General features: G+C 36.0%; 1 protein-coding gene across 1 annotated transcript; it reads right to left on the reverse strand.

Moving 5' to 3' along the window:
* Window positions 1-16,558: 16,558 nt before the first annotated feature.
* On the reverse strand, window positions 16,559-17,839 carry LOC128867032 (basic salivary proline-rich protein 3-like). Its single transcript, XM_054108124.1, has one exon. The coding sequence runs from the start codon at window positions 17,837-17,839 to the stop codon at window positions 16,559-16,561; it is 1,281 nt and encodes a 426-aa protein (XP_053964099.1).
* Window positions 17,840-24,778: the final 6,939 nt, after the last annotated feature.

Genomic DNA, 24,778 nt, shown 5'->3' on the forward strand with positions numbered 1-24,778 from the left:
CTTTCCAATCGTTGTCATTGAGCCTAGCGTCAAGATAAATGCGAAATATTATCGAGAAAGTATTCTGGAGGTTGCTTTGGCGTGGGCAGTGAGGCGTGGGCAGACAAACATTTCGGTGGCAGACCATGGACGTTTCAACGCGGCTCGGCACCGTTTCACAAAGCTCGAGTGAACTAAGAATGGCTAAAAACAACGCTCTGGACTTTATAATGTCCACACAATGAACGTCAACACGATGGATTATTCTCTTCGGGCTATTTTGGAATGCAAGGTCCGAACTAAAATATTCAATGTCGAGGCACTTAAAAAAGCCATTGTACGCGAGTGGGCCAAAATACCGGCAAGTCACATACGTTCAACTTGCGATTCGTTTCAGGATGGTCTCAATGCTTTACTCAAGGCAAAAGGTGATCATATCGAGTAAAAGTAAATTGATTCTTAATTTTGTATAATTTTCATACATTTTTTACTGTGAGTTGAATAGAAGTAATTTTCTAAATTAAATGTATGGCCTTTTTAATCCGTTACACTTCGAGGGCCGGAATAAATGAAAAAAAAAATGTATTAAGGGCATGAGTGCTCCATTTTGAAAACACATTACAACCCCAAAAAGACCGCAAATGAGTGCGGACGTGATTGACTGTGCGCATAAGAGACTGCTAGAATTTCAGTGCAGCAGCATCCATTAGCAACTCCCATCGTGAGCAATGAATGAAATGAATTTTTATTACGCTAGGCGTGTCCATATTTTTATGATGAAATTATCCATTTACATTCTCGCTCCAATTTTTTATGAAATCTTAAGAATATGTGCTTTTTCAGAAGTTTCTTTATTGAAGTGGAATTACTTCTTCAATAGGGTTAATAAAGCCTCACGTTCTCACATGTTTTTTGCTTTAGATATTTATAGTACGTCACTAGAACGTTAATCCTATTACCGATGGAACATTAACTTTCACGGGACTGTCACATTAACTGTCTCTTGGAAGCGAAAGGATATTTTAGTATTAAAAAAAAAATGAAGCAGCAATGTGATTTTTTGAGTAACAGAGCGTACTTGCAGCTATAAAGGGGCGAAAAAGAGTTGAAGTTTGAAAATCTAAAAGTACTGATATGCCACAGGGGGGTGTCGAGTCTTTCGATGAATTTGTCAAAGGATGGAAGAGTAAATGCGGAGCGCAGCTTATAAAAATAAAATACAGAAAAATCGTTATCATTCTTGTTAAGAGTTTTTCGCTTGAAATTTATTACTTTTTATATTCCTCTATTTCCGCTATTTCTAAATCCATTTCCTTACACTATTTTATTTGCAGCTCTATGATGGTTTAATTTTTATTTTATTATGGAAAGAACTTAACGTTTCGTTTTTATATTTTCGTTTAAGTTAGCTACTGTTTGCACTATTTATATTGTGGGCCTTGCAGTAAAAAAACTAATACGAGAGTTGGTATTTATATTTCTGGCCTAACAATGGAAAACTTAACACTGGTGGTTGAAAACGACCTTTTATTGTTCCAAAATATTTTCCATGATGATTAATACATTTTTGCATACGTCTGTTCGAATTTTCGAAACACTTTGTTTAGTTGCGTATTCGTTGTATGGAGAAAACGCGCATAACCGACAGCCGAACAAAAATGTTAAAAATTAAACCAACCAGCCCTTTGACATTTGCACTTTATTGCACCGAAATTCAATGGACAATAAAAGTGCTTACTTGAAATTTTTCTATTTCACAAAAATTTGCTCAATTAATTAATTTATTCATTTATAAGTGTAATAATTATAAATAACCAATTTAGAGGTATCGCAATTTAAATTGAAATAAAACAATGAAAATTCAAATTGATATTCATGGATTTATTTTTTAAGATAATTCCTTTCAAATGTTGGCCGCAACTGCACCGTAATCCGGCTATCCGTAAACACCAATTTTGAATGACTCTCTGGAGGGCTGCGTTCGGTATCTCGTGAATAGCTTTAGTAATATTGGCTTCCAATGCCTCAATCGAAGCTGTTTTATCCACAAAGCATTTAGATCTTACATAAAAGTCCTAAGGTCCATAAGTTGGCCTGAGCGATTTTCGTAATATCATACATTTGTACGATTTGTAAACGTTGTTGAGACGTACGCCTTTCCCCAATAAAATGTCAATGAATACTTAAAATATATGTATTATTGGCATTAGTCGCACGTGATCTATCAAAGAAATCTTATAGGAAAAAGTACCCTTAAATTAGAAAACACTTCACTTATAAGTCTGTTTTAGAGATAATTTACATTAAGTATGCACAACGTGGTGATATGTCGGATGAAAGTAAACTTATATATTTAGTTTAGTTAAGATTATTTGTAGTAGGATGATAGGTGACCTAATTGAGTTTGGCGGCTAAGTAATTTGACGCATGTATCAGTAGATCTTTTGAAGTCAGGAGGTTAAAAAAAATGTAGTGGCTACATCCGTGCTTTATTTGCACGCTTATCAGCGAATTCATTGCCTTTTATTAAATTTTTTTGTACATAATATTTCTTATCATATTGATAAAAAAATTATAAAAATTAAATGACTTACCAAGAAATTGTCAAAGCGTGTCATTATGTCCTTTTGCCATATTTTTGTAAAAGCTGTAATCGTAGTATAATTCGGTATTTTTTATTTGAAAAGGTGTAAAAAGTAGAAAAGTATATTTGTATGGGTCGAAACAGGCAATCATCTCAGTGTTTTCACTTTGACTTATCCAACATTATTGAGCTCCATTGTACTTCTAGGTAAAAAATATTGCAAAAGTGCACTGAATGCCCTTAAAGTTAAAAGTCAAACGAGCTACATACACGCACTCACAAACTCCAAGTAAGAACAGGAGCCTACTACTGGCAAATTGTGATGTATGCAGCACCTGTGTAGGGACAAGCAAAAAATATGAAACATAGGCCAAGATTACAAAATCTCTGTTTCGCCTGAAGGCTATAAAAGTCTCAAGCGCATTTCGTTTTGTATACCATGAAGCTATCGGAATCGTTTCTGGCATAATGCCCCCCGATATAATAGCTTTGGAAAGTAAGAGAATGTTCGACAAAAGCAGAAGCCTTGGCAGGTTAGTAGCAACTAAGGAATGCAAAAAGAAAAGTCCAAAATTCTAGCTAAAGGGTAAAGATGCTGGGACCTAAAAACTAAAGGAATATCGACGCACAGACTCGTTAGAAATGTGCGGGCATGGGTCGAGAGAACACATAGTAATGTTGACTTTTACATGACGCAGTTCCTGACAGGACATGGTTGTTTTAGAGAATATCTTCACAAGTCCATGAAGATGGAGTAATATGTTCTTTTGTGTCAGGGCAAATGAAAATACAGAACATATTTTATTTTACATCCCTCCATCTTCATGGACTTACTTGTGAAGATATTCTCTAAAACAACCATGTCCTGTCAGGAACTGCGTCATGTAAAGAAGAAAGTTTTGCGGTACTTTGACGTTAAGAGGTATCATTCGGTTAAAGTCCCACACTGACGGGGTAAGGCTTTGGATGCTTAGATCAGTTTTAGACAAGTTACAATGTAAGAAAAAAATCTAAAAATCTCAACTCCATTCCAACGTTTTAAAATATTATATTTTATATTTCTACTTAATAACTGCTTAAAAAATCAAAAATTTGTTAAAGCTCACAAGTAATTAAGTAATCCTAAAAAACATAAAAAAAAAAACAAAACGAAAAACTAATAAAGAAGTAAAATCTAAAGCATTCACTTTCTGCTTCTTCTAGATTGGGGCGATAAACTCTTAAGCAATTTTGACCGAGTTCAACAAATCATGCCCGTCATTTATTTTTCGTGTTAACTTTTGCCAGTTGGAGGCACCAAGTGGCACACCACCTGATCTTTTCAACGCAGAGGAGGCCAGGAAGGCCTCTGTGATCATCTGCTGGTATCGCATCGAATGTTCTAGCTCTGAGCGTTTGTATCCGTTCGGACGGCATGACCTAGCCAGCGGAGCCGCAGGATTTTTATTCGACGCAACATGCCAATGTCGGCCTAAAGCTCGTACAACTCATTGTTCCCCCGTCGTCGATAGTCACCGTCACCAACGTGCAAAGGTCTAAATCTGTCGCAGAATTGTTCCCTCAAATACTCAATGGAATTCTCATCGGATTTTGGGATCGTCCAAGCTTCTGTGCCATACGGGCATGATGAAAGCCTTATAAAGTGTTAAGTTTGACCGTCGAGAGAGGACTTTACTATTCAACTACCTACTACGTCTAAGGTAGTTCTTGTTAGCAATAGAGATTCTCCGTTTGATTTCAAGCCCATTGTACGAACAAGATGAATAACAAAAACAACAAAAAAATAATAATAATAATAGCAACAACAACAACAAAAAAGGCAGTAAAAATCTGGGGCTCTCCTTGCGGGACTCTCAGAAGCAGAAGTGTCGCTCTTTGAGGAACACGCCCGTGAGGAAGATGAACCACCCACCAGCCGTGGGGTGCTCCACGAATCAGCCCTAAATGTTGAAAGAATGAGTGGGTTAGTCACCACAGACTCAGCATCAAAAACAGTAAAACGAGGAGACCGTCGAAAAGAAACAACCGCTGGTTCTCACCAACCAACACCGTCGCCGTAGCTGCCTAGCACAAGGCTGGATACCTGTCGGGTTACTAACTGACCGTGTAGAGTTAAACTTAGACCCAAAATATCCGGAATGACTGAATTACTATTCTTAGTGACAGTTAGGTGGCATTCATGGCCCTATCGTCCTGTGAGATCAAATCCTTACTGGCCCTTGAGTGTATCGAGAAACTTAATCTACTAAGAATGCACAATTGATTCCGGGTAATTTGGCTCACAGGACACAGGGGTACAACTTGGAACGAAATAGCGGACGCATTGGCGAGGAGGCTGCGGCCTCGCATTTAATATAGACCCGAGCCCTTCCTTACTATGCGACTACACATCATCCAAGGAGAAGCTCAGATGTGAAGAGCTAGTACTAAGGGAGGTTTGGTACTAAGCTATGGGGCTACGCCAGGCGAAATTCTTACTGGGAGGTTACAACCAAAAGAGGTTTAAAAAACTCGTAATCCTCCACAAAGAATAAACTGAGAATGCTTAAGGGAATTCCCACAGGCCACTACAGCCTGTGAAGTTATCTGCACATGATCTTGATTTGATTTACGGACTTCTGCCGTTTCTGCGACCAATCTCAGGAGACTCCAATGCACCTTCTCCTGGAATGCAGTGCTATATCGTGAAGATACAATAGTTGAGACAATTGGAGCCCGAAGAAAGGTACATACGCTCAATCCCAACCAGATCTATATTGAGTTTAATAAAGGAACTGGATCTGGATGAAGTACAGTTGTGAGTAGAGGGCACAAGTACGAACCGAGGCCGAAGTACGAACCTCATAAAAAATCTAATCTAATCTATGTATACAATATTCTCTAATCTGAGACTAGTTGGCTTTTCCCAGCTGGGATGCATAGCTTTTCATCGTTGCAAAGCATTGTAATTGTTTTTAGGCACTACTCGTATGACTGCCAACAATTAAAATGCACACAATTTCACTCGACATGTGCAGTAAATAGTATATTAAAATAAAGAAAAAAAAAAGAAGAGTACGAAGAAAGAACAAAATCAAAAGAAAAGGTAAACACCAAAGCTGCTGTTTTTGTTGCCATTGTTTTTCCATCGTGAAGTACAATACTACATTGTTCCACAGCTTGTTCCGCTTGCAAATTCGTATTTGAATGAACCTGTGTTTTGTTGCGCAGTTTTTTCCCTTCCATATATGACTTTGTGCGTAGCACTCAACGTGGAAGGTAAGTAAACACACCCTAACACAACAACAGGGAGCATTTATACATTGATGCATGGTAGAATCGTAGTTCCGGTTTGTTTTCCAGCTTTTGCTCATGCGCATGTTCGTATTTGTATTTATACTCTTGCGCATGTGCATTGTGCTTGAAATCTTTTGAATGCCAAAGGGAAACAAGTGCAAAGCCAAAGCAAATAAAGAAACAAATAGCTTTCGTGAAAAGAGTTACTATTTCACTCCACGACAATGGAAATGACTAAACAAAGAGAAGGAGAAAATAATACGGAAATTTTTCTTCAAGTAAGGAATTGAGGTATTTATTTTCTTGCTATAAAAGAGGATGGTGTTATAGGTGTGTGCTTTGTTGTTTTTGTTTTACGCTGCGCAAACGTGAGTATGTGTGGATGCTTCATGGATAGAAATGTGCACCAATTGTACTTTACTTGGATATTTAGTTATCTATTGTACCCCTAAGTTTTATTAAATCACAGCGCGAGTGGATGGCAATCATCAAATATTTCTTTTACCAGTGCGATGCGTGAATTTTCGCGGCCGAAGGTATTGTAATAGAATTGGTGGAAAAAATGTGTCTATAAGTGAAACCTTTTTTATCAAAGCCATTGTTGTCGTTGTGCAAGAATTTTTGCGCTCGATCGAATAGCGCCACATCTAAATTCGAATGAAAAACGACGAAAGTCTATTATCTAAATAGCCAGTAGATTCTAAGGCTTACTTGTAACATTTCGAAAATCCTAGAAGCCTGTTATTGTCTCTCTGTGATCAACTTTTCAACAAGGACTATTATTTGCGCATTATGAACTGTTTACGTGAAGTAATTAGCCAAAACAGAAAGGATTTGTGGGAGAACAACTCTTGGCTTCTGCACAATGATAATGCGCGTCGCACTGGGCCATCATTATCCGTGAATTTTTGACAAAGAACGGAACGAATATCCTCCACATCAACCATATAATTCACCTGATATGGCTGAGTGTGATTTTTTCTGTTCTGTTCTGATTGAGTCAAAAAACCATTACGCGGAACGCATTGGAACAGCCGAAAAGAAGTACCGGAAAAAATCGAAGCCGGCTCTAATGGCTATACCGAAAATAGAGTTCTCGAAATGTTTCGAGAGTTGTATCAAACGCTGCATAAGTGCATTGCAATTGATGGAGAGTACTTTAAAGGCGATTATACAAATGTTGAAGTAAAAAACTGTATTTTGAATTTTCTGAATATATTTTGGGAACTTTTTGATCAAGGTGGTATATTCAGGTAATAAAAACAAAGATTTCTTTATTTTTCATCAGCACAAGTACAGATTTTTAAATCATTTTTATCTATATTTTCATTTATATTTGTAAAATAAAAGGTAAGAAAAGTAAACAAATATTTCTTTTTTAGTACCTTGATTCATCCTTTTTCGTTTGATATCTATATTAATTTCACATATTATGTACAAGTATTTAAAACAATTATTTTTAAACTTAAAAGTTCTTTGAAAAATTTAAAAACTGAATATGCAGAACTACTGAGCAGCGCGTCATGCGTAGTTAAAGGCGTTAGGGGTAGTTAGAATTAAAAAAAAAAAAGATTTTTCTTGAATTTTCTTAAGGGGGTGGTAGGGTTTAGCGCTAAAAAAAACACTTTTTTTTTGAATTTTTTACAGAAATATGGCTTAAGATACTTTAATAAAATCAGTTGCATGTTATTGTACATCTTTTCAATAAGTTTTTAAAAAATATTAATAATAAAATATTGACAAATAAGCCCATGACAGAGTTTTTTTGGAGATATGTTTTTCGAGAGGTGCTCTGCGGTGCCAATCGGCATTCGTCGTAGAATCATCTGAAACTAAAAAAGTCGAATTTTTCAGTTAAAGTATGACGGACTGCTCTCCCCCCCCCCCCCCCCCCCCCCATTAATAAAATTTTTTGTTTTCATTGTTGTAGTTTTGGTGGCAAAAAAACGTAAAACGAGCATTTTTGGCGAAAAATTTCGCCATATTTGTAAGTGAAAAACAACCTTAAAAAAAAAAACTAAAAAAAAAACAGTATTTTTGATTTAGAAAACGTGTGCCAAATTTGAAAAGAATCGGTTGAATAGTATCGGAGCTATGATTGGCACCGACTTTTAAGAAGTTGTTTCGGGAAAAACGCGTTTGAAAAAATGACTCTGAAAAATTACACAGCCCCACAAAAAAAAAAAAGTTTGAGTCCCAGAAACTTGACCTCGGTTACTATATGTTTTTGGGGTCGCTGAATCCGAATCCGGGGTCAGTTTTACCCCATCAGGTCAATTTCAAGGTCGGTTCAAGGTCAAATCATCAAAATCTGTAAAAATGGACCCTAACCATACTATCTTGGGGTTTTTGGGGTCGCTGAATCCGAATCCGGGGTCATTTTCACCCCATCAGGTCAATTTCAAGGTCAGTTCAAGGTCAAATCATCAAAATCAGCAAAAATGGACCCTAACCATACTATCTTGGGGTTTTTGGGGTCGCTGAATTAACGGTAGTTTTTTTTTGATTACTTCTGCTTATATTCGTATGTCGCGTCCGTTACAGAAAAATAGCATTTATTGTTCTCATTAGTGCAAAAAGTGTTGAAGTATAAATTGCTTTCAGACTTTAAGCAAATAACTTATTTCACTTAAGAAAAGTAGCCATTGACTCTCGACAAAAACGATTCATAAAATTTATTGGTGTTTGAAATTTGTCGCGTCCGTTAGTGGGAAACTTGGCTATGGAAGAGTATAATACTACAAGAATCTTTCACTTCAGGTCTGGTGACCAAGAGTGCAAAGTAAAAAAGCGTGATTGTTTTTGTTATATTTGTAGTAAGTATGAGGACCTTAAAAATAGAAGAAAATTCAATGAAAAACATAAACAACAATATCATGAATTATTTGGCATTGAGAGTACAGTCGACGAATCCGATTGGGTTCCAAAAACCATATGTGCATTATGCCGGAAAATGCTAGGAAGTAAAAAAACCGAAGTAAAAATGAAAGTGCCGACGATATGGAAGGAACCTTTTGAGAAAAGAGATTGTTATTTTTGCAATACAAATTTGTTGGGGATAAATAGTAGAGTCAAGTCAAAAATTAAGTACGCTAATGTTAAAAGTGTCACGAAACCGGTTTACTTATCTCGAATTCAGGAAGAAGAAGTATCATTGGATTCGTTTGCAAGTGAACATATGGATGTTGAGCAAAATTTGGAAACTGATGCAAATGAGAGTTTGGTAGAAGAAATAGAAAGAGTACCTGATGAAGAAGGATTTACAGAAAATGACGAATCGATTGATGGTGACACTGACATTGTTAGTGCTAGTGATGACGAAGAGTACACTCCAAATAATGCTGAGAATAGCAAAGGTCCAATTGCACAAGAACATGTGAATGATCTCATATGTACGTGATTTGGGTTTACCAAAGGACGGGGCAGAGTACCTAGCATCATGGCTAAAAGGAAATACTAATGTAGCTGATAAAATTAAAGTTTCTTACTATCGAGATAGGGATAAGGAATTTCGTGAATATTTCGCTAATGATGCAGAATACTCTCTGGTGTATTGCAAAGATATAGTTGGATTGATGAATCGCTTCAAGCAAGGATGTTATGAAGCTAACGAGTGGAGATTGTTCATCGATTCGTCAAAGAGAAGTTTAAAAGCTGTTCTTTTACACAATACAAATGTTTATGCAGCTGTTCCCATAGGATATTCGGTAATATTGGATGAGAAATACTGCAACATGGAAGTAATATTAGATAGAATTAAATACAAAGAACACCAATGGCAAATTTGTGGGGATCTTAAGGTTCTAACAATACTTCTAGGGCAACAATCAGGATTTACAAAATACCCTTGCTTTTTATGTGAATGGGACAGTAGGGATCGAACAAATCATTACTCCAAGAGTATTTGGCCTTTGAGACAAAAACTCGAACCAGGTTCTAAGAATGTAATAGAACAACCACTTGTTGATCCATCAAAAATTCTAATACCACCTCTGCACATAAAATTAGGACTTATGAAACAATGGGTAAAATCACTTAATAAAGATGGTAGTTGTTTTAGGTATCTCCGGAATCAATTTCCAAAATTAAGTGATGTTAAAGTACGTGAAGGAATTTTTGACGGACCTCAGATTCGTAGGATGATAAATGATAAGGTTTTTGTTACCAAAATGGACGAGAAAGAGAAAGAAGCATGGTTGTGTTTCAAAAACGTAATTGAAAATTTCTTAGGAAATCGAAAAAGCCCGGACTACAAACAAATAGTATTGAATTTAGTGGAAAGTTATAAAAATCAAAGCTGCTTAATGAACCTGAAATTGCACTTTTTACATTCTCACGTAGATGACTTTCCAAATAACTTGGGAGATTACAGCGAAGAGCAGGGAGAAAGGTTTCACCAAGATATTAAAGAAATGGAGCGGAGGTACCAAGGAACATGGAATATAAATATGTTAGTAGATTACTGCTGGTCGTTAAAAAGATATCTGCCATCGAACTCCAAAAAGCGGAAGCGAAACCCCCTACGTAGATCTTTCGACAATAAAATAGTTCGTTATCATAAAAAAGAGTAATAAAGTAGATTTTTCATGAGTATTGTGAAATACATATTCTTCTAAAAAATTTTAATGTATCTAATTGTGATATAGATTTAATGGACGGGATTGTATTTGTGTGTATATTGTTATTTTCTTTTTTTTAATACCTTTTACATTGTTTCAGCTTATAACAAATTTTTTCACTGTTTACTTTTTAGAGCTTGAACTGACCTTGAAATTGACCTGATGGGGTGAAACTGACCCCGGATTCGGATTCAGCGACCCCAAAAACCCCAAGATAGTATGGTTAGGGTCCATTTTTACTGATTTTGATGATTTGACCTTGAACTGACCTTGAAATTGACCTGATGGGGTGAAAATGACCCCGGATTCGGATTCAGCGACCCCAAAAACCCCAAGATAGTATGGTAAGGGTCCATTTTTACTGATTTTGATGATTTGACCTTGAACTGACCTTGAAATTGACCTGATGGGGTGAAAATGACCCCGGATTCGGATTCAGCGACCCCAAAAACCCCAAGATAGTATGGTAAGGGTCCATTTTTACAGATTTTGATGATTTGACCTTGAACTGACCTTGAAATTGACCTGATGGGGTAAAACTGACCCCGGATTCGGATTCAGCGACCCCAAAAACATATAGTAACCGAGGTCAAGTTTCTGGGACTTAAATTTTTTTTTTTTTGTGGGGCTGTGTTATCGATGCTCCGCATTCGAGGTTGAGTGCCTACAAAGGCTATAACTTGGAGAGTTCTGCTCCGATCCACTTAAAATTTTGACACAACATTCTTGAAATGATTTACTATAAGATGAGTGAAGAAAAAAATTTCGATTTTGTGACCCTACCCCCCCCCTTAAAGTATAATATCTTAAAAATATTGTGTGAACATTTGAAGTGAATCCGAAAAATACTTTTTGAGTTATTTAAAAATTAACAAAAGGCACTCGGGCTCTTTGGAGCGTTCGAGGGCAAGGAGCTAGCAGCAACTGCAAACAACCGACACCTCGGGTTTAATTGTTATGAATGCCCATTTAGATGCATATATAATTACTTAAATATATACATTCCCGATATATACTCTACTATTGCCAGGATATTGTTTTTAAAATTCTTTTTAAGCTACTTTACGGGAAGGAAATTATTCGTTAAAATAGCATCGTCCAAATCTACATTATTAATTAATGCTTGGTCTGGAATACCCCAAGGGACTCACTGTGGGCCAATTCTTTTCCTAATATTCATAAACGACTTACCTAAAATATTTCAATATGTAAAATGCTTAATGTTTGCAGATGGTGTTAAGTTATTTTTACAAATCAGCTGTATTGAAGATTGTTCCAATCTTCAAAAGGATCTCAAACTTCTTCAAGATTGGTGTACCATGAACCACCTACACTTGAATACCGACAAATGCTGCGTGGTTTCATACAGGAAGAAATCTAATCCATTCATCTATAATTACTTTTTGAACAATACTATACTTAGTAGAAAAGAGGAAATCAAAGACTTGGGCATAATCTTCGATTCAGGACTTACGTTCTCGAAACATATTGATTATATTATCTCTAAAGCTTTTTCTATGATTGGATTTTTACGTCGTAATACGGAAGACTTTTCAGATCCCTTGACTTTGAAAGCACTCTACGTCTCCTTAATTCGAAGCCGACTAGATTATTGTTCTCTAATATGGAACCCATTCTACCAATGCCATATAAATAAGATTGAAAGAGTCCAAAAAGTCTTTACCAAATATGCGTTGTGTAAGTTGCGCTGGCCTAAAGGGCTCCCTAGTTATATAGGCAGACGCAAATTGATTGGACTGCAAAGCCTTGAGGACAGACGAATCTACTTTTCGATTCTCTTCGTGTATAATCTTTTAAATTTCAATATAAATTGTTGTGAGTTACAGAGTTTAATTACATATCAAACAAAGCACTATGATTTAAGGCAGGTTCGTTTATTTGTAGATCAACGGTATAGAACTAACTATGTCCTCAATGAACCAATGGTGAGATACATTCGATACTGCAACAATTATCCTAGCCTCGACTTTGGACTAAGTTTATATAATTTTAGGCAACAATTGTTTATAATCTTTAACTAATAATTAAAAATTATCTAATATAGTCTGTAAGAATTATTTGTAGACTGAATAAACGAAATAAAAAAAAAAAATAATAATAAAAAAATATAAAATTAACAAAGTAATATTTATTAGATTAAATGTTTAGTCAACTACATTATTTATAGAAAGATGATTACAATCAAAAGACAACGTTCTTAACTTCACGGCTGCTGTACACTGAATCTCTTGCTCGTCAACCTTCGTGATGAATATTTTAAAAAATAACCATGACATGTCATGACAGATGACATTATGGCCTTGCTACATTAGTAAAATCGTGTGACACTATATATATTTACAATTTCTAGGTAGTACCTACAAGTGCTGAAAATATTTTTTTGTTGCCAGTATGCCTGTAGTCGTTGCACTGAGCAGTCGATAGTTGTGTGTTAAGTGTCATCACCTCCGACATTTTTAATTTTGCACACAACAACTGTATGTTACATTTTACCGCACTCTATAACAAAGCAGTAAAATAAAAACACTGCACATCTGCATTCGCTATTCGATCGAGCCCAAAAATTCTTGAGCGACGACTACAACTACTATATAAATTATATACTTTCAAGTTCACATGAAATTTGTGCGGCTTAACTTCTACTATCGCTGTAATACAAGCTTACATTCCAAACGTCCAAGCTTACCTCCACTGATGTACTCAAAATTGCTAAGCTCCACCATTAATAAAATTGCTTACGTTTGACAAATTCGATAATTGATAATTGATAATCGTATATCAACTGAAAAATTACACAAAAGTTTTTGAAAAATTTTTAACTGAACTACTTGCTAAAATTTTTCGTTTGGTTCGTGAATGTGAACCAGGTCTTAGCTTTGCCGCACACTGTTAATTTTTTTGTCAAGTTACTAATTTGCAACTAGACCCCTCTGAAAGTTCTCGATTTCACTGAACACATAAAATATATCAGTTTTTTCTATCAAATAATTTATTTACTATTTATTGCTGGTAAGAAAAGTTGTATGGCTATTTGAAAAATCTCAAATTTTTTAAATTGTCTTCCGATTTAAAAGGTTGCCGACCACGGCACATTCAGTAAATGAGTATTGAGAGAACTCATGCCATAATAGTCTTATTTACTGATACTAAAAGGCTATTGGCAGCAACTGAAACACAATTTTTAGACAAGGATTTGTTCTTTTTAAGGCTCACGCTAGTTTTGGTCACACATTTACCCTCTTCACAACATTACATAAAAAAAGCTGTTAAGTTATTATAAAAGTCCATTTTTTAGGTAAATGTTTTTTATTGATGTCCATTTTATGTAAGTTTTAAGTAACTGTTTGTGATTATTTTATATTTTAATACGTGTAAAATTCTCTCTGCTTTACTTATACAAGGTGGCGCAAAATTAATCATCCACTTTTGTTTCTGATTCCCAGTTTTTTACAAACAACATGATTTGGAATGATGGAAATCTTTATTTTGACCTTTGCGCGCTCCATTGCTTGATTGACGTACGATGCCATTTGTAAGAATTGTAAATTTTCCGATGGGATTATTACTTTTGCGCCACTTTGTACTTAATTCATGTATTTTGTTTCTTGTTTGCTTTTAGTTATCTCCTTACAATAAAAAAATTAACAAAAAATGACATTATTAGATCGATATTATCAAAACTTAAATATATGGGCATTGCACCACCTACTTTTACGAGTATATAAGAGTGGGCTTGTTGAAACCAACTAAGCTAACCTTCTTTTTCTTCTGCAATTGTGTGGCGTGCATTTTGATGCTGTACCATAAAGTTTAAGGTGCTGAGTATACATAAAAAGTTTGGTTCAGTTTGAATGTAGGCACTACCTTATTTGTTGTTTTTATTTTTGTTTTCTTTCATATTTCATTTTTCAAACTGTAAATGCTCTCTATTTTTTCCTTGGAAAAGCCCACAAGTATTCATGCCACATACTCGTACACTCCTTATAAGCCAATCAAACTCAAAAGCCTAAAACCAAGTAATATTACAAATAAGATTTGATTAGCAAAAATTCATTTGCTTGTATTTGAGGATGCACACATATGTACATGCCTCGGTGTATAACCAGTATACTTATGCATGAAGGAGTATATTTCAATATGTTACTCATACGACCCGTACGACACAGTGGGTAGCTTTTCTTTTTTTTTTCCTTTTTGCTAATTTTCTTTTTCTAACCAAATAACATACCAATCCAAACCGACGAGAATAACAACAAATTAGAATTTGGAATTGCTTTTAATAACAAACAGTCCATTTTGTGTGCAATTTGGATTGCTCTTTTCATGTAAGTTATGTGGGTGATTTTATGCGCAAATATACACAAACATACAAATACATCGTCCATGTGTGACATACCTTATATCGGTTATGAGATTTATGCTCAATGTTGGCATACAATTTTAACATTTTTTTGTATTAGTAAGAGAATACCAAGACACGCACCAAAAATTCGGTAAGAGTTTCGCCTAAAAACCGGCCAAGCATTTATGGGACAATCTGTTATTTTGATATTAGTATTAAATACAAACTCGATTGGATATACTCATGGTATATATATCAGCCTCAGATGCCCACTGCTTGTGATTTGTATTTTTGTTCTATTATTTGGTCTATCTATATCTACCTATATCATTCTCAGTATATGAGAATAAATAATTTTGTGTTAGAGTTAGGCAAAAACATTTTTTTCAGTTCCAACACAAATGAAGTGAATGCTTTATTTGTTTGCCAATTCAATAATATTAAGTGATTTTAAATTACAAAAACATGTGGGTTTAGAAGAAAATATTTGACAATTTTTAGTTTGTTTTAAATTCAAAATATTTATTTTATTTATATAGTAGTTATCTTACGCTTTTTAGTTTTGCGTAGGCAATAATTTGCAAACAATTTCAAATCTTTTGTTAGGATTTTCTTTTAGTGATTCATTTTGATTTCTTTTTAGTGATTTAAGATGGTAACTGAAATAAATAAGTATTTTATCTACCTATATCGTTCTCAGTGTGGCGTTACTTAATACGGGTGTGTTTCTTTAAAGCTTGAGAAATTAAAATTATAATACAAAATAGAAATATTGTTGGAATAGATGTTTCTTTTCTTATAACCTGGTACACAATTTCATGGCATTTATTTTTTGAACTTCATGCATCTATAAATGTGATGTAAATCTAAATTTGAAATTTTGTGAAAATTGAAAAAAATCAACAAATTTTTTTCCAAAATTTTAATCAGAACTTTTAGAAAAATTTTAAACACGCAGTTTTATAGCCCATTGATAGCCTGGAATGCGTGAAAATTGGGTTAGTGGTTTTTTGCGAAGTTCCTAGGAATAAAGATATAATCCAGTTCTGTAGTTCCCTCTCTAGATTTTTGCAAAAGTTTTCAGAAAAAAATGTCTTCTCTGTATCCACGACCTTTGGATCATATGACAGATAATGCAAGGGAATTGGATAGAGCAGGAATTTATCGTATTGAATATAAAAGAAAGAGAGCTCCAGTTGAAATTCACATGAATAGATGAATCAAGATGAAATTTGCAGCTGTAAAATTGCAAAGCGTAGTCAGCTCTAGCACGAAAACTCAAATGTGGGAGACTTTTTGAGAAGGAGAAGAAAGGATATTTTCAAACTAACAAGCCATAAGTAAGATGTGGCTAATAGCAGATAACCCTTTGGAAACGGTTCTTTACTATCTTTGCATGCGTTCAGCATTGATGTAAAATAGAATCCAGAGGTATACTCTCGAAGTGAAATCTGAATAAAATCTCCAAATGTTAATGCACTAATATCAGTAGATTGTTCGATAGTAGTTTGAAGATAGCAGTGAATAATGCCAGCCGACGATATCAGATTTTTCAGAAATTTTAATAAAATGGCGCCTTATGTGCTTATTGGTAGCCGCCACGGTGATGTTCTTAAGAAGTAGCTTTAAACTACACTTCATAGAATGCACACAAAAATATTTTTTATTTTTCAAAATTTTAATACATCAAAATTACTTGCAGTTAATTACTTACTTAAAAATGTTCTCTATTATATTTTAATACGCAGCCTTTTGCTTTTGTTGCTGAAAGTTTGGTATCACGAGGTATGGGCTTAGCTTCTGGATTACTGGCAAGTACCCAGTTTTTTTGCTTTCACTGGACTCTGATAGATTTGGCAAATCAACTTTTTCTTCCTCATGTTCCGGTCTTCGATGTCTATGGGGACGATGTTGTTCATGAGCAAAATCTTGAGACCATGAATCACGTACGGAATCTAGCGTAGATTCCGGCTGTGGTTCGAAGTGGGGCTTGGGGTGCCTTTGTGGATGATGGAATTCCGAATTCAATTCTAATTGCCATGGTTTCTGGACGAACTCTACCTCAGATTCTGATTCTGGTTGTGCCTCAGGTTTGGGATGTCTATGTGGACGATGAGCGTCTGCATCATAGCTATATTGTCCTGGATTGAGGGAAGAATCTTTCTCGGGCTTTGGCTGTGGTGCGCGCTCAGGTTTGGGTGGTCCTTGTGGACGTTGGGATTCAGAATCATAATTATTTTGCCATTGGTTGAGACCAGAATCTGTTTCCGACTCTGGCTGTGGTTTGCGATCAGGTTTGGGTGGTCCCTGTGGACGTTGAGATTCTGAATCATACTTATTTTGCCATTGGTTGAGACCAGAATCTATTTTCGACTCTGACTCTGGTTTGCGCTCAGGTTTGGGTGGTCTTTGTGGGCGTTGAGATTCTGAATCATAATTATTTTGCCATTGATTTGGACCAGCATCTGTTTCCGACTCTGGCTGTGGTGCGCGCTCAGGTTTAGGTGGTCTTTGTGGACGTTGAGATTCTGAATCATAATTATTTTGCCATTGATTTGCACCAGCATCTGTTTCCGACTCTGGCTGTGGTACGCGCTCAGGTTTGGGTGGTCCCTGTGGACGTTGAGATTCTGAACCATAGCTATACTCATATTGCCATAGGTTGGGACCAGAATTTGTTTCCGACTCCGAGTCCGACTGTGGTTCTTGCTCTGGTTCAGGTTCCGGTTGGGGATGGGGCCTTGCATGCAGATGATTCAAAATATCTTGCCCAATAACCTGGTAATTCCAAGCATGTTCCAATACCGAAAGATTCTGCTGCTTAGGTAGTCCCTCTGATTCTTGCTCAGGTTGAGAGTCTGGTTGAGGTTCTAGTTCTGGTTGAGGTTCGGGTTTTGCTTGTGGCTGTTTTGGATGCGCAATACCGAAAGATGGCCCTGTCAGACCACCCAAGTTGATGGTAAGAGCATTGGCTAAACAGACCAAAGTCAAAAATAGTAGAACAATTGCGATTTTCATGTTATGCTTAGCGTGGGAACTCCAAGACTGTGCTTTTCAATTGCCATACACAAGAACTTAAATACTTCGAAATTTGCTGGATCAAATTCAATTCAAATTGTAGTAAATTTTTTTCGTTTCCTTAAATAAATCAACTGGCAAGTAATCAGTGGCGCGATTAAATAATGAACAAAATAATTACGCTCATGACATTTGTGTAATTAAATTCGAATAAGCTATGCAATTTTGAATTCAAATTGATAAGAAGACTGATATTTGCTTCATACATATTATCTGAAATGAGTCAACTTTGCTGGTAGTGGCAGTGAATATACAAATAATAATGAGAATTTGTTATGCCGTGAAGAACTTATCTGGCTAATGAGATTCAATTTTAAAGGGAGAAGCGGAGAACACAATTGTCTACTGCATGACACCAGCAATGATGTGATGTACGCCATGGGCTAAAGGGTGGCACATTTTTTTTAAGAAGTGAAGTAACATTAGAAAATGGGATAAAAATGAAATAGATTAGGGTCTGAATTAAGCGATCTAGAGCACTTCAGATTTGGGTTTGGCTAGTTGGTAGTGGTTATTCATTATGAGATATTCAGGCTTTCGGTCCGTTGCACTACGGCATGGGTAGCTTGTTCTTGTTGTTCTGTTAAGAAATTTTAGGATATCTCCGATTCCCAGCATGCTGAGATCTTCCAATTCATTGGAAAGTTATGCATCCTAAGCGGTGAACCTATGTCTCGATAGAGCAGGATAGTGGCACAGAAGAGATGAAATCACCATTTAGATAGCTTCTGCAGAACGTCGTCTGCATGGACGTCCATCCTCTGGGCGTGCCTATTTATTAGACAATGTCCCGTTGTAATGGATATCAGAGTCCTAAGACCATGCTTCTTTTGGCTTAGCAGAGTTTCTGTGCGTTTAACATTGAGAGCCATTCTGAAGGTGGGATCAGTATAACCTCTTTCGTTCACTATTTAAACAAATTTGTCCAAATACGTAGCTTACGTGTTTACAAGGGTATGTCAGTGTCATTGTTTGTTTACTCATTAGTCAGTTTGAGGCTGAGTCTTGGTAGTTCACCTACCATACAGTTCCGCTCAATGTCACATTGGACAGAAACCTCTTTTACTTTTGAACGAAATGACACAGCCATCTCGTTCAAAGGTGAAGACATGTGCGGCATTACCTGGCTAACTTAGAGGTTGGTAACAGTTTTGTAAAGATATCATCTCCAGGTATTGCATCACAATGTACTAGTGTCTCGGTCTGAAAGTACTGCAGTAGTTATTGTTGAAGTGGTTGAGTATTTCCACTGAAATAATCCTAATTAGCGATCAGCACCGTTTTACTACCACTGTTCTCGTGTGACGATGCCTTGATCTTTCTTGTTTTTGTTTGTAAGTCCGATCCACTTTGTGAGATCCAAGTATAGCAGCAAATTCTTTATCTCGATGTCGGAGATCTCATTAATTTGCTGTAAGAAAGCCTTACCAAAAGGGCGAAGTCATGCCCTAGCTAGCCATGGATATTCGAATAAATAGTGGAAAAGGCTTTCCTTCTCCCCTTCCGCTTGACAGATTCTGCAGATGGGTTTGAATGGTTGAGTCTGGCTGACTAGTGCCGCATATGTTAGTATTGACCTGACAATGGCTGTGTAAGACCAATTGGATAGTTTTTGTTGGATACCCCATTTTTTATTCAACATTCTCTTCCATGTGTAAAGTGCTATATTCGCTTTCTTTATCCTGTACCCTACATTGAACCTCAAGTTGTGTTTGAGATCTAAGATAACATAAGTATGTTGCCTGTTGGCTTAGCAGAATACTAACGCCGTTTAATTTTGGGGGATTAAAGTCTGGTATCTTGGTTCTCTTAGACTATAGCATCAGTTCAGTTTTGCTCGGGTTTACACTTAAACCACAGTCTGAGCCCAAATTGCTGAATACTCCCAGGGCTCCTTCCGTAATCTCACTGATTATGGTTGGAAACATTCCTGAAACCATAAGCACTATGTTATTCGCATACGTCACTGCTTTAATTCCCTTTCGGTTGACTTAGGTAAGGATATTGTTGACAACTAAAAACCACAGCAAAGGGGATAAGACCCCTTCTAAGAAAAGTAGTAGGGAAGCCGAAAGCGGAAAGAGATCTCCAGATGTTCGCTTCCGTTATTCTTGAGCTTTGATCCATATTTGTACACATGGATGGACTCGACCTGTCTGACCATGTAGCGTTCCTTCTCTTCTCTTTAGGGTATGAGGGTCCTGAACCTTATGATGGCAGTTGCAGGTGGGAGCACTTTGAAATAAATCCAAACTTTCGGTCTTTGTTCTAACCGTTTTTCGCATGTACTTGTGGGGAAGTAAAGAGTTTTGATTATTTCTATTGATGAACAAAAATATTTTGGTTTTTCATGGGTCAACTAAACATGGCATTAAATGCAACAGTTCTGGTTTACATAATTCCGCTACTAGTATATGGACGACGAAGATGTGGCACCTTCTGGTAAGTTACAAATTCCAATAAAATAATGGAAATCGAAGTCATAGTGACATTTATTTCAATTTTGTTAAAACTCGTTCGGAATCATTTACGTAAAGCTAAGCATGGGTCCCACACGAACTGTCGTAAAATATTTTTTGGACTGAATAATCAAATTGGGATTTGAGAGAAGTTTTGTTGAAACAAATCGACTAATTTTTCATCCTAAGAGCCATTTGGTAACTGGCCATGAAAAATGGAAAAAAGTATTATGTAGCTCGGATTAATGGCTGCAAAACATCTATAACATGCGATTAGTTAGTCTGATAGCTGAAAAACATTTGGAATCGGGACAAGAACAGAATGTTGCTTCGTTTCTATCTAATTTGTCGAATCCCATCTTAGGTGCATACCCAATTTAAAGTAGATTTTGTTCTAGAAACGTAAACTGTTTTCATTTTATCGTTCGGTGCACATATTCTTGTTATCAGCAGTTAATTATAATTGTTTTAACTTGTCTTATTTTTGTGTTTCTGCTTTTTTTTACTGAAAACTCTATGGTTTTTGCTGAGACAACCGTAATATTTTTTTGTTATTGTATTTGTTTTAGGCAGTTGTTCGTATGAGTAAACTCGTTTGCGCATACCACTGTTTTTGTATTTTTAATGCTTTAGATCACTCAAGAAGGTTATGGCATATTTACAAATAATAAATCATAAAAAAAGGTGTATGATACTTTTGAATCTGCCTTAAAGAATTTGCTGGGTGTATGAACAAATTTGTTAGCTAACTAGAATTTATATCACGAATTTCTATTTTGAAAAGCGGCAGGCACTTTACTTTGATTTTATCGCTTAGTAGGAGAGAAATTTTAAAGCTAAAGTAATATTTCATGTTGATTGGTATTCTATTTCGCTTTTCAATGAACTTTTGCATTTGTACTAGAACCTTTCTCTATTATTTGTAAGCCATTTTCTTTTGAAGCCAGTATATAATTAGTATTTTAGCGCTGATTTTGTATTTTAGTTATATTATATTTATATATTATATAATTAGATTAAATTTTTTTTTCTTTTTTTTATTATATAATTAGTATTTTAGTGATTTAGCGCTTAAACTGAAAATATATACTCGTATATAAGTATATTTATGTGTTATTAAATGGCATCACAAAAATAAGCAAGACAAATACAGAAGAAGTTATATTATACATAAAATCGAGAATTCCAGACCCTCAATTCGGTTTTCGAAAAAAACATTTAAGTATCCAACAAATAAAACGAGTTACACAAAAAATAGCTGCAGAATATTGCATAGAAAATAAACGATACGTTGCTGTATTTTTGAAGGTTGCAAAAGCATTTGACAAAGTTTGGCACAAAGAACAATATTTCCGCTAGGATATTATTTAATTATCAAAAGCTATACTACGGATCGTTGATTCAATAACAGCAGGAGGTTCTCCAGGCAGCGTTCTTAGACCCCTGCTCTACTCGTACGTCTTATTTATCTATGATATACCTCTCCTCTACCACCAATACCGGGACTAGCCCTGGTAAAGGTGGTAAAGCTGAGTCTGAAACGACTGATACCTTCGCAGTAGCAGAGCCTGCACGGCATGGCAAGGTGCAGAGATCAGTGGAACTATCAATATGTGGCGCCATGAAAACCACGCCATCCATGGCTTTGGACATCGTGCTACTTCTGACACCCCTAGATCTCTTCTGCAAATACTCAGCGGCCTGCTCCGCTTTAAGGCTCAAAGTGAGCTCACAATGGAGAATTGTCACACATGGACATTCAACCATTTTAGACTCCTACACGGATATACCCAGTGACTGTGATTATCACCCCCCCATTCTTTGCTTCGAAAGGAATTTGCTAATGAAAATCCCTTCTAGACTGGAATGGCTTGAAGAAGATCCAACACCCAACACACCCGTTAAGATCTACACGGACGAGTCCAAAATGGACACCGGTGTAGGATCAGGGTTATTTTGCGAAGAGCTTTCTATTAGTGAATCCTTTAAACTACCGGATCACTGTAGTGTTTTTCAAGCGGAAATAAACGCTATTCATGAAGCCTTAAAATGGTTAAAGATAAACAGAATATCATCAACGGATATCTGCATTCTATTAGACAGCCAAGCTGAGCTGCGAGCCCTGGATGCATTCCAAACAACATCAAGGAGTGTCTTACGTTGTCGCCAATCTCTAAATGAGATGGCCAAGTAATATCGAATAATCTTATGCTGGGTCCCAGGCCACAGAGATATACCAGGGAACTGTCGGTCAGACCAACTTGCAAGAGAAGGTACCTGTATGCCAGACATAAGTAATTTTATGGAGATATCTCTCGCAACTTGTAAGATTCTTATTAAGGACGCACTAATCAATTCTGCAAATCAAAGATGGATTAGCGTTAATACCTGTGAATTTGCTAGGCAAACATGGCCAAGGCTAAATTTACGTCTGTCCAAGAGTATTATAAAACTGGGTAGACTTCAAATTAGGACCTTAGTAGGGGCCCTTACAGGACATTGTCTCATAGGAAATCATGCAAGGTGATTAGGCGTTTACACCCATGATTTCTGTCGTAGCTGCAGAAATGAGGAGGAATTGGAAACAATTCAACACCTTTTTTGCACATGCCTGGCTCTAGCCAGAAGCAGAAACCGATTTTTGAAATCTCACGAATATAGATAATCTATACACTTTAGGTATCAACCACCTTTTACGCTTTGTCAAAAGCTCAGGATGGTTCAATATGGAGAGGGAAATGTAGCCCAGCCCCCGCGGCTTACCACGGACCCATTTCGTGGGCTAAGTGGCATCGTTGTATCTATGTGCGATGCGGCTGCCAAACCTACCTACCTACCTCTCCTAGGGGAACACAATTTTATTGGCATCTTACAAAAACCTCTCAGCCACAACAACAAAATTACGCGTCTGTAAAGAAGTGGTTTGAAAAATGGAGTTTAAAAATAAAAGAGGACAAATCGGTACAGGCAATATTTACGACAAGAAAAAAGGTTGCTGCTATGGCGATTAAGCTCAACAATAAAAATATAATAATTGAAGCAGCCATCTGGACTCAAAATTAATTTGGAAATATTACATTAAACTGAAAATTTCTCCAATTGGCATTGGCTAGTAGACAAAAACTCAAAGCACGGTATTTCAAACAAATACACTATACAAGGCGGTCATTAAACCAATTTGGACGTACGGACTTCAGATGGAGGGAAACATAAACAAAATTCAACGCTAACAGTCCAAAATGTTACGCATAATTACAATGTCCGGCAAGTAAACAAAAAATTATGTCATCCATAAAACGTTTAAAATACCATCAATCGACGTGGATATAAAAACGATATCAACAAGATATTTCAACGAAATAAGCCAGGACAAGAACAAAGAAATCAACACACTCCCTCAGGAGTCAGTCACTCTGTCTGAAAAGGTCCGAACCGATTGACCTACATATTAAATTTGATTAATTATGAATTCTTGTATGCTAAAAAAGGTGTTTCGTGTATAATGTAATTTCTGTCCATTTTAAATTGCCTTCGTCTTGGCACTAGCCATGATGAAATATATTTAAAATCTTCCTAACTATTTGCCAACAAATTTATTTATTGTCAGTAAGACAGATGTATGATTAATATGGGAAATAAAAGAAAAAGAATTAATAAAGTGGCTACTCTATTCAATTAGATTAAATTAATTTGGTATTAAATTAATTTTTTATAGGTGGCATTCCTATTTAAAAATATTTGAATTAATTTAGTTCATATTCTTTTTTAGATGGCTGACAGCTCTGTGTAAAAACACGATGTCTGCATTCATGTTCTCTCAAAATATTTTAATTTTATGCTAATACTAGTTAAAATGGCGTAATTTGTGGCGGGGCAAATATATATATAGTCGAGTGCGCATATATCGCGTATATTAATTATTTAATTTAATTTCTGAAATAAATAGGAGAACACTCTTCACAAATATATGCGAAATTACGAATTTTTAACCCTCTTTCATTTGATCCCTTGATGCCCATATGGTTGTATTTCCGAATGTCCGAAGTTGCTATCTAGTCAGTAGTTAAAAGCCCATGGAAATCGGAAATAATAGTTAGTTCAAACAGACAAAAAGACAGATACAATTTTTCAAAATATTTTATTATATTCCCTGCCCCACCTTCGGTCATTCTTTCAAAGAAATTTTCAACGTACAGACATGACTTTCTCCATTTTTATTATAGCACACAGGTTATGGATGTGAGATGAAATATGCCTGCCAAAAATATATCTGATAGGTGGCGCTATGATCAATATATTTTTGAAAACTGCATTTATTTACTGAACAAATGTGAGTTATATATATTATATATATAATTGACTCGTACACCCTTTCTGGGTGTTTGGCAGAGCTCCTCCTCCTATTTGTGGTGTGCGTCTT

This window comes from Anastrepha ludens, chromosome 6, assembly GCF_028408465.1.
Source record: "Anastrepha ludens isolate Willacy chromosome 6, idAnaLude1.1, whole genome shotgun sequence".
NCBI lineage: Eukaryota > Metazoa > Arthropoda > Insecta > Diptera > Tephritidae > Anastrepha > Anastrepha ludens.